This window comes from Eretmochelys imbricata, chromosome 2 (genome assembly GCF_965152235.1).
Source record: "Eretmochelys imbricata isolate rEreImb1 chromosome 2, rEreImb1.hap1, whole genome shotgun sequence".
NCBI classification, from domain to species: Eukaryota; Metazoa; Chordata; order Testudines; family Cheloniidae; genus Eretmochelys; species Eretmochelys imbricata.
Genome location: NC_135573.1, coordinates 231842023 through 231855186, shown reverse-complemented (window position 1 = coordinate 231855186; position 13164 = coordinate 231842023). Strand labels below are relative to the sequence as shown.

Genomic DNA, 13164 nt, shown 5'->3' with positions numbered 1-13164 from the left:
ACGTAATTTCTTTCTAATAAACAGAGCCCTCCTGTTATTTTAAGATGTGCTGTAAGTGGTTTCTTGAGCTTTATTGCACCATTGTAATGTAATTTATTGAGACCAAAACTGGCATCCAAGTTTGTAAAGGTTACCCTTCAATTTTATGCTTGGTACCCATATTACACAATGTTAAACTGTTAGGTATAACTCTTAATGCTTTTGTTATGGTGAAGTATGTTGTGTCCATAATTTTCTCTCTGCCTGAAAAGCAGAAAATAGTAATAGCCCAGCTGGCTATTAGTTATAATTCTGTATTCAAACGCATATCTGGTAACTTAATTCTTTCACGGACATATTACATGCCATTTCCTCTACTACTGCGTGCACGTTTTATATATATTCCTAGATCAAAAACAGAAAACCCAACAACGACAAAACAAGCTACAATAACACTAGGTTAAATTGGTGTCAAGGTTGAGGGTTCATATCAGTAACTTAATGATAAATGTAAAGGTAAAAATTATTTTAAAACATTGTAATTATGCAAAAACAAGCATTAGTAACTCAGGAAATTCGGAGTTAAGGTTAAACTTGAAAGAAAACTAAATATGTTAAGTATGGAAATGCATAGCCAGGTTACCAAAACAATCTTGACTCTGTCCTATATTGACACTATGGTGTGGGAGGAGAGAGAGCTAAAACTTATTTTATCTATACAAATCGGTTTAATCTCTGGCACAAACTCTAAAATGCATTCATCATAATGTATTGTTATTACATGGGGCAGAGTTAAGGCTTTTTGTAGGACCTGTAATCTTTAATCTTTCTGTAAAGCACATTTATTGTGCTATATACTAATGTTTAAAAATAAAAACTAATATGCCATAGCATGGAAAATTTATATGAAATAGGAAGAAATTTATAAACACAAGATAACTTACTGTAGATAAATAACATGTTTCCAAGAATACTGGTGAAATTGACATTTCTAGAACTCTTCCAAACTTGATTATCCATATTATGGGAAATAGTTTATGGATATATGATCTCTTTGCACTCCAGATGGGTAGATTACATTAGATGAATTTTTGGCTTGTTACAATGAAAAATAATTCTGTGATTCTATATCTTGCAAAATAAAATATTACATTATTACATAGAATCATAGAATATCAGGATTAGAAGGGACCTCAGGAGGTCATCTGGTCCAACCCCCTGCTCAAAGCAGAACCAATCCCCAACTAAATCATCCCAGCCTGGGCTTTGTCAAGCCTGACCTTGAAAATCTCTAAGGAAGGAGATTCCACCACCTCCCTAGGTAACCCATTCCAGTGCTTCACCACCCTCCTAGTGAAAAAGTTTTTCCTAACATCCAACCTAAACCTCCCCCACTGCAACTTGAGGCCATTACTCCTTGTTCTGTCATCTGCTACCACTGAGAACAGTCTAAATCAATCCTCTTTGGAACCCCCTTTCAGGTAGTTGAAAGCAGCTATCAAAGCCCCCCTCATTCTTCTCTTCTGCAGACTAAATAATCCCAGTTTCCTCAGCCTCTCCTCATAAGTCATGTGCTCGAGCCCCCTAATCATTTTTGTTGTCCTTCGCTGGACTCTTTCCAATTTTTCCACATCCTTCTTGTAGTGTGGGGCCCAAAACTGGACACAGTACTCCAGATGAGACCTCACCAATGTTAAATAGAGGGGAATGATCATGTCCCTCAATCTGCTGACAATGCCCCTTACATAATTAAGATAAATGGAGAACACTGAGAAAGGAGATTATAAAGAATACAGCTGTCAAGTTGCAAGCTAAATACATTTCCACTGAGCTACTGAAAAAGCTTTGTTTTCATAAACGACTGGATGCTGTAGTGCAATTAACATACAGTTCCTCACAGTTGGTAGCTTTGGAGCTACAGCCAACATTTCAATATAAAAAATGAAATTTTGGACCAGCAAAGTGGATGGTGCTACGTGGATACAACAAAGTGGATGATCCTATTTTGGAAGCAATCTTGGGACTTATTCTTCAGACGGGCTAGTGTTGGAAACGTCATGAAAGCGACTCCCTGCGAGGGAAGGGTAGAGGGAAAATATTTCTGTATAGCATGTTTTATACCTTTTGATAGCGTATTACAAAAGTAGAGTGCTATTATAGTCAGGGCCGGCTCTAGGCACCAGCAAAACAAGCAGGTGCTTGGGGCGGCACATTTCTAGGGGCGGCATTCCGGCATCGGCCAAGCCGCCCCTAGAAATGTGCCCCAGCTTGCCTTTGCTCCGCCTCCGCCTGCTCCCTGGAGCGCGCTGCCGCCGCTCTGCATCTCTCCCTCCCTCCCAGGTTTGCTGCGCGTGAAACAGCTGTTTGTTACAGTCACTGTGTCGCGCGGCAAGCCTGGGAGGGAGAGGGGAGAAGCCGAGCGGCGGTGCGCTCTGGGGAGCAGGTGGAGCGGAGGTGAGCTAGGGCGGGAGGTTGGGGGGGAATGCGGCATGCCCGGGGGAGGAGGCGGGGCCGGGGATTTGGGGAAGGGGTTGGGAAGGAGCGGAGTTGGGGCGGGGCAGCACGAAAAAAAAGCGGGGGCGGCCAAATTTTTTTTCTTGGGGCCGCAAAAATCCTAGAACCGGCCCTGATTATAGTCTTGTTGGGGGCTACTTGCTTTGCCAGCCGCAAAATGTAATATACAATATAACAAGATAGTAGCTCAGATTTTCGTTTTGCTATAAATTTTATCTGTTTTTTGTTGTTGTTTTCTGAGGACAAAGCCATCTTTGGTTTTACATCCTTCAGAAATATGGCACATTTTATGTTTTCCATGTTTTGGATTTGCATTAATATGGTAGTATGACAAAAAAGCTACTTTTCACATTTATCTTTGATCTGTGGATCTTCTTGTTACACTATATAGTCAGTGTAGGTACTTTATATCCCCTTGGGTGCTTGATTTGTGGTTCTCCTATAGAATCCTCGTGCCTTGCAAATAGCCAAGATAGGATATTTCCACAGATTTCCAATACCATATATTTAAATAGTCCAGGGCCATGTTCTTAGGTGCTATTTTCTCGAGAATTTTAGGGTATTATCTTCTTTGTATTGAGGATTTTAGTTTCAAATCATCCTTCTCCTGATCAACTTTCAACCTTATTGTTTTAGTATTTGCTGTTTTCTCATGGATTATTTTAATGCTTGCTATAGAGAGCTGTTTGAAAACACATCTCTTTGATGCTTGTTTCTTCTTCAGGCATCAAAACCTGGTAAATTTTCTAAATGTAAGCATAAAAGCTTATGTTAAGGATAGGTATAATGTAAGCTTTTCCCATGTTTGGTGGACGTGTATGTATATATACACATGCAGTACTATGAAAGCTGTAGGACTGCTTGTTTGGCTTAATTTCTACTACAAAAATAAGCAAACTAGTTCATATATTCAAGCTAGTGTCATTTTCCTTCAAAATAGTGATTAATAAATTTAAGTATTATCCTTTTAAAATGATACCTGCTATTATATCTGTCTTTATCTACATCTTGTTAAGGTACTCTACAAACAGAAACATGATGCTGAAAAAGGGACATCAGATTATGCACATATGACAGAGCCCCCAGATGTTAAGCATGCTATGGAAGTCGGTAAACACCAGAGTAATGTAACTACTCTCTTCTCTTAATTTATTACATTGTTGCAGTAGTGGTCGAGTCTATTTACTACATATAAAATGTTCATGTTCTATTTCAGTGTTCCATGGGGTTTTATTTAGCTTTCTAAAACCATCCATATATATATGAAAAGTAAAAATATGTATTTAAAAATCACTGGGAGCATAACCTCTGTGTGTGTGCATGTGTGTAGGTTAAGCGTCAAAGTATTTTTAAGTACCTATTTTTATGCTAGATCATAGAGGAGGAGTTGTCTGTTATGCCATTAGTTTTTAAATTTGTTTTAAAGAAAAGTTCCCTGAATTTACATTTGCATATTTTATACTTTAAAACAGCATATTTATTTATGCTTTATTTATGCAAAACACAGAATGGCTTCAATGTCTTTGAGTGTCAATTTTCATACACATGAGTAAGATTATTCACAGGAGTAATCCTAAAGAGTTCAATTGAACAATTCATGAGCATATTTGCAGAATATGGACGTGTGGGTGCAACAGTGTAATAGATGGTAAAATTACTGATTTTTCAGTGGACTGCATTGGAGTCACTGAGGAGTAGAATTTGTCCCCATAGTTTTTTCAAAAATAAGTTTCCATTGCTGTTTTACAAATAAATTTATGAAAGAGTTGTTTAAAAATCTAATATATTTTATGGATGCTTTGTTAGCTTTTTACATTTCTCTCAGCTTAGACAATAAAATAGCATTATCACTTTATTTAAGGTTTTGACTGTGTAAATTTGGTTTCAGTTTCATGTTCTCATACACTAGTTCAATGCTGCATTTTTATGGTTGCAAATGCTAGAGAAATATTTATTTTGATTGAAAAACATAAATACAAAAAACAATTTCAAGGAAAAAAATCTGTTGGTCTTAGGTTTTGCAAAAGCTTGCTTTATACTAAACTTGAATTTTAGGCAAAATTTGGCTAGAATAATTAGGTCGCTTTAAGGGAATGTAAAAATGATGAGATAAACCAAAAAGTAAGGACATTTAAAGGTAAGGCTAAGTTGGTCTTTTGTACCGAGGTACTGGAGTCATGTCAGGTCAGCATGAGATATTCTGCCCTTTCTGCTTTTTAAACAAAGCTCTCATGCTTTTTTAAAAGATCTGCTCTAGGAATTATTATGGGGAAGTTCTATGGCCTGTGATATACAGGTCAGATTAGATGATCACAATGGTTCCTTCTGGCCATGGAATCTACGAATATGTTTGTTACATACCTTAGGAAAAATGAAGTTAAGGCCTTAATTCTGAATGTCCTTTTTTATAAATTTGTGCTGGCATTTTAACAATAGCTTAATCAACGCTGTCCACTTCAAAATGTAACACAACCCTTAGGCTAATTCCCAGATGTTTAAAACCTTGAGAGCTGGTCAGCAACTAAGGGCATGTCTACACTTACCTCTGGAGTGATTGATCCAGCGGGGGTCAATTTATCGTGTCTAGTGAAGATGTGATAAATCGACCACCGAGCACTTTCCTGTCGACTCTGGTACTCCACCGGCGGAAAAGCATAGCCGGAGTCAACAGGGGAGTATCAGCAGTCAGCCTACCGCAGTGAAGATACTGCGGTAAGTTGCTCTAAGTACACTGACTTCAGTTATGCTATTTTTGTAGCTGAAGTTGCGTAACTTAGACCAACTTAGCTCCTTCTCCCCCCCCGCCCCCCAGTGTAGACAAGGCCTAAGAGGCTGTTGGGAGATTTCAGGGGGGTATTATGCTGGGAAGAGGAAGGATTTCTACTGCTGGGACATATGTGTGAGCTGCGACTCCCAAGAGTAAGTCACAACCAGCCCTGCTTTGCCCTCTTGCTTGAAACCTGCCAAGCTGTGCCTCATCTTGCTTTTGGAAATCACCTGGATGTCAGATGAAGAGAGGGTACGAAACGGGGCATAGCTTGAGAGAAGATGCCAGTGGCTCTGGAAATGAACTTGCAGCATAAAACTCTCTGCCCATGGAGATGGGGGTCCTTTCCGGTCCTCAGTAAGGATGGTGAAAGGAGTGTTGCGGATGTGGAAGGGTTTTATTGGGGCTAGGGAAAGAAACAAGAATGGGAAAAGAGATGGGATCCATGATATGTGAGGAGTTGAGGAGAAGTACAGGAGAGGGGCTTTAGGTTCAAAAACTATCATCATCTGTACTTAACTATCCTTTGAATTTTAATTATAATTTGTAAATCCACAGTCCAGAACAGCCCCTCTTTGTTCCCACAGCTGTGCATACTCCTGTTAACAGCATTAATGAGGGCAGTGTGCAGATGGGGAAGTAAATAAAAAGCAGTCGTGCTGTCTCCATTCGTGCTATAAACACAGCACAATAGGAAGTTTGTTAAATAAAGGAGAACAAACACAGAGGAGAAAGATGTTTTGTTATGATACTGTTTAACAGAATATTAAAAATAATGGAAAATGTGGGGGGAAAATTCAGCCTGAACAAACCAGCTTGTTGCATCCAGTTCACTGTTTTTTTCTTGTTTGCTAATATAGAGCTAAGATGGGGTGGAGATACATTTTTATTGCCCGTGAGAAATGGGGTATGTAACACCAGTTATGGTTACACACCTACTGTGTGTAATTACTGGGCACCATGCTGAATATTTGCTTGGGGATTTCTCATTTTGTGAGAAAAGGTTTAATTAAGAACCACATGAGGCTTCCCATTCAACTCTGAATCTGGAAGTTTGTTAATGGACATATTAAGGATTCCAGATATGAAGCATCTGTCTCTTGGAACTTAGGCTGTTTGTAGAATCTTTGCTTTGAGGAGAGTGCAGTGGTAGAGGGAAACTCTTGCAGGAATAGGAAGACAAAGCTCTTTTATCCACCACTCAGTACAGTATACCTAAGAGAGTAGAATGTATGTTTACTTACAATGGTCTGCCAATTCAATTCAACCTTTACATGCAGGGTTTACATCTAAAAGGATTAGGATGTGTTTAAGACTATTTACTCAGTTTTAAAATAAGACTGACATTTATACTCAACTGTGTGAAATGTGCAATTTCCTTTAAAAATGAAGATTGGATTCCACTTACAATACATTTGTGCTGACAATTTGAAACTCTGATGTGCTGTAGGCCTTCACACCACTTTGAATAACATTAACACCCTGCTCAAGTGTGGGTTGAAGCTGCATAATAGAGAAATACTGTAAAATCTCCTGAACAATGTGATCATTTGTAAAGCGAAACGTTTTCTACCTTTTTAATACTTCTACCAAAGAAAATCACTCTCCACAAAGTATAACAGAAACATTTTTAGCTGTAGGAAATATATTTGCAATATTATTCTAAGCACTGTTCAGTGTTGGAATGAAAGTATGTTTGTTTAATGCAGACTATTTCTCTATAAATTGTGTTTCTGTTACATACAAGTTTGTGTGAAATGAACATTAACAGTCTGACTTCATCACACAAATGCCGTGCAGTTTGGAGAGAGACTGCCAGTCTATCCTATATATACATTATGACTGTATGTGGAGCCATCCTTTTATCTAATCCAAAATTTTCCAAACCCTGGACTGTAGTTTTTGCTGGTGGTCTATAGAGATCTGGCTGGTCACATGGTACAGGCTCCCCCTCTTTCAAGTTGAGAAAAACAGAACAGATGGGAGGGAGAGAAGAAATGAATAGCAAAAGAAGACAACACAATTAACTTTTTCAGAAAAGGAGAAAATCCTTGTTCCGGTTAGGTAACTGTAGTTGCCATAGGGCAATAAGATGCAACTGGTTTGATGGGTGGCTGGCGGTGAGTTACAACTGAAGGAAGAGGTGATCCTCAGACAATCTGTGAAGACATAGTTAAGATTATGAAAAGTTTAGCACTTATACAAAGGTTTACCTATTCAATTTGTTTTTAAAATGTTAATTAAACCTTATCGCATCCTACTGTAAAATAAGAAAGTGTCACTATCCCCATTTTACAAATAAGGGATCTGAGACAGTCTTTCCCAGAGCCACACAAAGTAGATGGCAGAGTTGAGACTAGAGCCCAGGTCTCATGGCAGCTGGTTCCATGCTTATCCCACTAGGCAATGTTGTCTTTAAAGTGTTAGTCACCAATTTGGAAAACTCCTGGAATGTATGCAGGCTCTGTGCAGTCCAAATGAAGTCAGAGTTTTTAACATCCCCACTGACCAATTAAAATGCACTATTTTCAGAAAAGCATGTTAACACATAGGAATGTATGTTTATCTTTTAAAATGCAAGTGCGAATACTGTCCACAAAAATAATTTCCAGGATAGAAATTACATGTCCTTTGATAAGACCCGATCATCAGAATTAAAATTAAGAGCATTTATAAACACCATCATTTGTCCACCACCATTTTGGAAATTGCTGTGTGGCAGGATTCTTGTTTTTCCTCTGATGAAGGTCGCATTAAAACTATGGATCCAGTCATATTCTATGCTGCATATATATTAGGAAAAGCACCCAGAACTGCCTAACTTTCTGTTGACAGTGGTTGTGAACAGCAGCTCACCCAGATCACCCCCAACTGGTGTTGAAAACGGTTTTATTGCTAGCGTAAATGGGACCAAATAGTTTTCAGCCCCATTACCAGAAAGGATGATGGTGTCAGTCTGTAATGGTCCAGAAATATTTTTGTTTCATCTACACTGGCAGGGAAACAGTTTTCAACACCATTTGAGGGGGAACCACGCAAAGCTGTTGTTGACTGTGTTTGTCAGCAACTAGTCATTTTCCTTGTGTAGATGGACTCCAGAGTGACAGCACTGTAGTGCAGAGTCAGGGGGCTCAGATGGAGAGCCATTAGGGTAATTAGAGTGAGTTACGGGCCATTTCAAAGTACCAAAATGATTAGTTCACTTTAAGACTAAGGGTCAAATTCTGCCCTCAGATATATGTGCACATGTCTGCACAAGTCCTATGTGTGCACAAGTCTTATTGACTTTCGATTGTATATATCAGAAGTAACAACAGAGGCTTGCACGCTTCTTAAAATTCCATTTTGAACACGGGTGAGGGAGAGGGACATGATAAATAACTGCAGAAAGGCATCTCAATCCTTTAATACTAGGCCTCTTTTACTGAACTCTAAATGTAATATGAAAAATAAATCAGCTGATTGACAGCCAATGACTCTGCATCCTACATGGCAACCGGTTTAAGTTGCATTTCCCAATGAATAGAAACTATAATGCAAGTGCCTGTTATAAAATCAAAGCTAAATCATCTCAAAGATGTAGAATGTAAGGACTGAAAGACAGATCCTCAGCTGGTGTAAAATGGGTGCATCTCATTAGACTTTAGTGGACATGTGCCTATTTAAATGAGCTGGACCTATAAAAATTAATCAACTAATTATGAGCTAGGGCTGAATATTTTCTGTGCTTTGCAAGTAATTCCGACTATTCAGCTAAATCTGGAGAGGCAGAAAGACTTTTTAAATTCAGATTAGCAGTCAGTTCACTACATGTTCCTTTAAAACTATTCAGTGGATGAAGCCACTTTTTATAGCAATTGTCTAAAATGATAGGCTAGTTTAAAATTAATAAAACAATATAAAGCTAACAAGAGTATTTGGTGAGAAATATTTTAACATACCCATAATAATTGCAAAGATGAAATAGATGCAGATTTTTTCCTCTTGTCTCTATTTCTTTTTCTCCCTCACACTCCTCATTAGTCTTCTGTTAACTCTCTGCTTATCCTTCTCACTGCTGCCAAAAACTGACGGAGTCTCAGCAACAGAGTTCTATACAAAAATAAGTTTGGATGGGCGCATCAGACATGGCCAGCCACAGTGAGAGACAGAAAGTAGTTCTTGAGCTACCTGTGACATTGTTCTGAAGGGATTAAGAGATTGACAGTTTTTGTATTTAATATTTGCATTATGATTCCAATCCTGACTGGCAGCTATCTCTTTGCATGAGACTGAACAAACAGAGTAAAAGATGGTCCCTGCCCCAAACTGCTGAACCTCTGTCTTTCCCTTTCCTACACAGTAGGTATTTCCTCCATTTCCTTTTCCATTGCTTTTCTTCTTTTGTAACAAGTTTCTCTTTTCTTTGTTTCATTTTTCCACCTTATTTGCTTTTCCTCTTCCCTCTTGTGATCTTTTTCTTTCACTTCCCATGCTCTGTACCCCAGCCGATGATTGTGCACATTCAGGTGGTGTGTTAGTCGCTGAGGCATCTGTTCCCCTTCTCTAGCAGAATAGTTTTCATTTTACTGTTATAACATAGCACTATATATAAAAAAAATAAAAATAAAAAAAGCATTTCACTTGACGGAGCAGAATAGCAGCTGTGTAACAGAGGCCAGCACATTGTCCCAGTGGGGAAGGGTCAGCATCCAGAGACTGAGGTTATTCAGGAAATGGGAAACATATTTTTTCTTTCTTTGGCCTATCTCTGACAAACTACTGTTCTGCTGCATAACATTTTTATTCTCACTGGAGTATGACAAGCCGCAGAATGGAGCAAATATAGATTGCAGACATTTGTAAAATGTTAGATGACTTTCCCTCAGACATAAGTAATAGGTATTCTGGTTTAGGTGCAGGAAGAATAATAATTCACTCAAGGGAAGCTATTGCAATAGGTCCTGAATCAAATATCATTGGAAACGGTGAAATATACAGGATTGTCACTGTCTGATGTTTTTTCCCTCCTTCATCCTAAAACTAGCCATAATCCATTATTTCATGCTGTAAATGACCATGTCATTTGGGCGCAATAAGTGCCCAAGCTTTCACCACTTCCACCACCATGGTTTGTGGTACACTGATTTTCCCTTATTTGAATTTACTAGTCACTTCAATCCTAATGTCTGTTTTTAGCACATATGCTGGCCTTTAATTTGCAATTTACATGGATGGTAGGGCTCTATTCAAAAACCTGTCCCTGCTGCCTTTGTGGTGTTCACCTCACCTCATGTGGTCATTAGGATGAACAGCATATAATTAGCTGAATCCATGTAAAGCTCTGCAATGCAAGTGCTTGTATGTACACGTAGTTTTCTTTAAAAAACAAACTGGTAGCAAACAAGAAATGTTAGTTTTAAGGATGGGTGATGATTATGATAGCATTTTATCTGAGTTTAGCTGTTGATTGTACTGTGTCACTCTTTGTGGGTTAAAAATGCTAAGATCTGATTTGTGGGCAAACTGCCAGCAGATTGAAGCCTACTTAGCTTGTCTATTAGGCTGACATCATATGGATGCAAACTTACTTTCTGGTTGGCTTAAAGATACTTTAAAAATATTTGCAAAAAACGGATAGATATATTTTCTTTTTTATGCATTCTTTCTACAAACTGTAATGGTTCAGAGTCACAGTTCGTGAACGCTGACCAATCAGCTGAATTTGTTAAAATCATGCACAGATTCGAATATTACATTTGAAAATAGGAATTTTACCTTTAGGTTTGTGATAGCTAAAGTCTCAAGCTGAAGGAATGTCAAAGGAGCCTATGATGCTGAAATATAATACTGAAACATATTGTAAGGTCTTAAGCAACAGAAGAAATTCTAAAAGACCCTGCAGTAATACAGAAATGATGCGGATGCATTGATGCAATGCCAGATTTTATTTTCTGCTCTCTAATTTCCACACAAGGTTTTGATTGGATTGAAGCTTTGAAGTATCAAGGGAAATTTTCTTGATCATGCAGAATGATTCAACGAAATAACTCATGAAAATTGGCTTGTGACTTGGCACTTGTACTTCTGCAAGGGAGAGAGAAGGTCCAGGGAAAAGAAAACTATAACTTGAGGTCTTGGGACTCTGGAATATATCAGAGGTCTGTGCAGTTTCCCTACATGCCCTGATGATCTCATTTAAAGGAGAATCTTTGGATGTATCGTGCTCATGCTTGGCCTTCAGGCTAAGGCCCTCCTAGCCCATTCATTATATTCCTGGCTTTTTCCTCAGTCAAGAATTTTCTGCCCTGAACATCTCATGCTGAAACATGAAGAAAGATGTCACCTCAACTTAGTGGCTCCCCAAGAATCCCTGTGATCATGTTTGACGGGAGGAGCATTTAATAAAATACCAACTACAATGCTGCAACTGAGAGAAAAGGAGTACTTGTGGCACCTTAGAGACTAACCAATTTATTTGAGCATAAGCTTTCATGAGCTACAGCTCACTTCATCGGATGCATTCAGTGGAAAATGACTCATTTCCACTGACTGCATCCGATGAAGTGAGCTGTAGCTCACGAAAGCTTATGCTCAGATAAATTGGTTAGTCTCTAAGGTGCCACAAGTACTCCTTTTCTTTTTGCGAATACAGACTAACACGACTGCTACTCTGCAACTGAGAGAGTTATTCATCCCATTAGGATTTAAATTCCTGTACAGTACAGTAGAGGCCTACTGGACTGTGGGATTCTGTGCAGCACAGGGGGGTATAGAACAAGATTTGCTCATATGAAAAGACTTATTCCTTTCACTGTTAGAGTTTTTCTGAAATGCTGTGCCTTTTAACAAAATCATGTGATTCTTTGGAATGCTAGCACTTTATTCTAGTCTTAAACAAAACCATTTTTATGTTCACATTATCTTGTATATTTCTGAATTTTTTTTCTTTATCTTGTTAATCTGTGGGGGGGGCTTACTAAATAATCCCTAGAGAGACAAGGTGGGTGAGGTGATATCTTTTATTGGACCAACTTCTGTTGGTGAGAGAGACAAGCTTTCGAGGTTACACAGAGTTGCTGCTGCTTCTTCTGAAGAGCTCTGTGTAAGCTCAAAAGCTTGTCTCTCTCACCAACAGAAGTTGATCTAATAAAAGATACTACCTCACCAGCCTTGTGTCTCTAGTATCCTGGGACCAACATGGCTACAACAACACTGCATAAATAATCCCTGTCAAGTAGGACTGGGGTGGAACAAATGATTTTATCTGGAGGTTTATTGCTTTTTTTGGTGGCTGAGTTCATAAGTCATTCAAATATGATTTATAAACTTCTAACTCTGTTTGTTAAACACAACTGTCTTTTGTTTGGCAGGTGTCATATAAGAAAGATGTGCAAGATACACACAGATACACTGAAGTGCTGAACAGGCCAGACATAAAGATGGCAAGCAAGATATCAAAGATAATAAGCAATGTATGATCTTCAGTGACCCTTTCTGTCCGTTTTAAAACTTACTGACTATTTTATTCATTCCATCCTCTGTCAAAGTGTAAAGAATGCTGTCTAAAATGTTAAAACTTAGACACCTACATTTATATTTAGCCATCTGTGTCTTTCTACATGTTGGGACAGTACCTAGCATGTTTTGGCTGCTACTGTAACAGTATGTAATATAGTTTAATTTTTTTATTGTAGAAAAATTAAGCTATCCAGAAGTCTGTAAAACCAAGATTTTCAAAGGTGACTAGAGATTATCGTTTCTTAAATTTTAGCTGACCAACTTGATACACCTTAAAGGGCCCTGATTTTCATAGGGTGTGTGCGCAGTATATTCTAAAACCCAGGCCCCTTTAAGGTGGCTCAAGTTGAGCACCCAGAATCACTAATGTCTTTTGAAAATCTTCACCTTGGTTTTGAATAACT

General features: G+C 38.4%; 2 protein-coding genes across 4 annotated transcripts in view; both read left to right on the top strand.

The window, feature by feature from the left end:
- The window catches only part of LOC144260728 (LIM zinc-binding domain-containing Nebulette), a 408056-nt gene that overhangs the window by 302924 nt on the left and 91968 nt on the right, over positions 1-13164 (top strand). The gene's annotated exons all lie outside the window — the stretch shown is intronic.
- The window catches only part of LOC144261065 (nebulette-like), an 89439-nt gene that overhangs the window by 30428 nt on the left and 45847 nt on the right, over positions 1-13164 (top strand). The window contains exons 6-7 of the mRNA XM_077810189.1: positions 3510-3620; positions 12613-12714. Coding sequence (XP_077666315.1) covers positions 3510-3620; positions 12613-12714 — 213 coding nt within the window. The remainder of the gene's footprint in view (positions 1-3509; positions 3621-12612; positions 12715-13164) is intronic.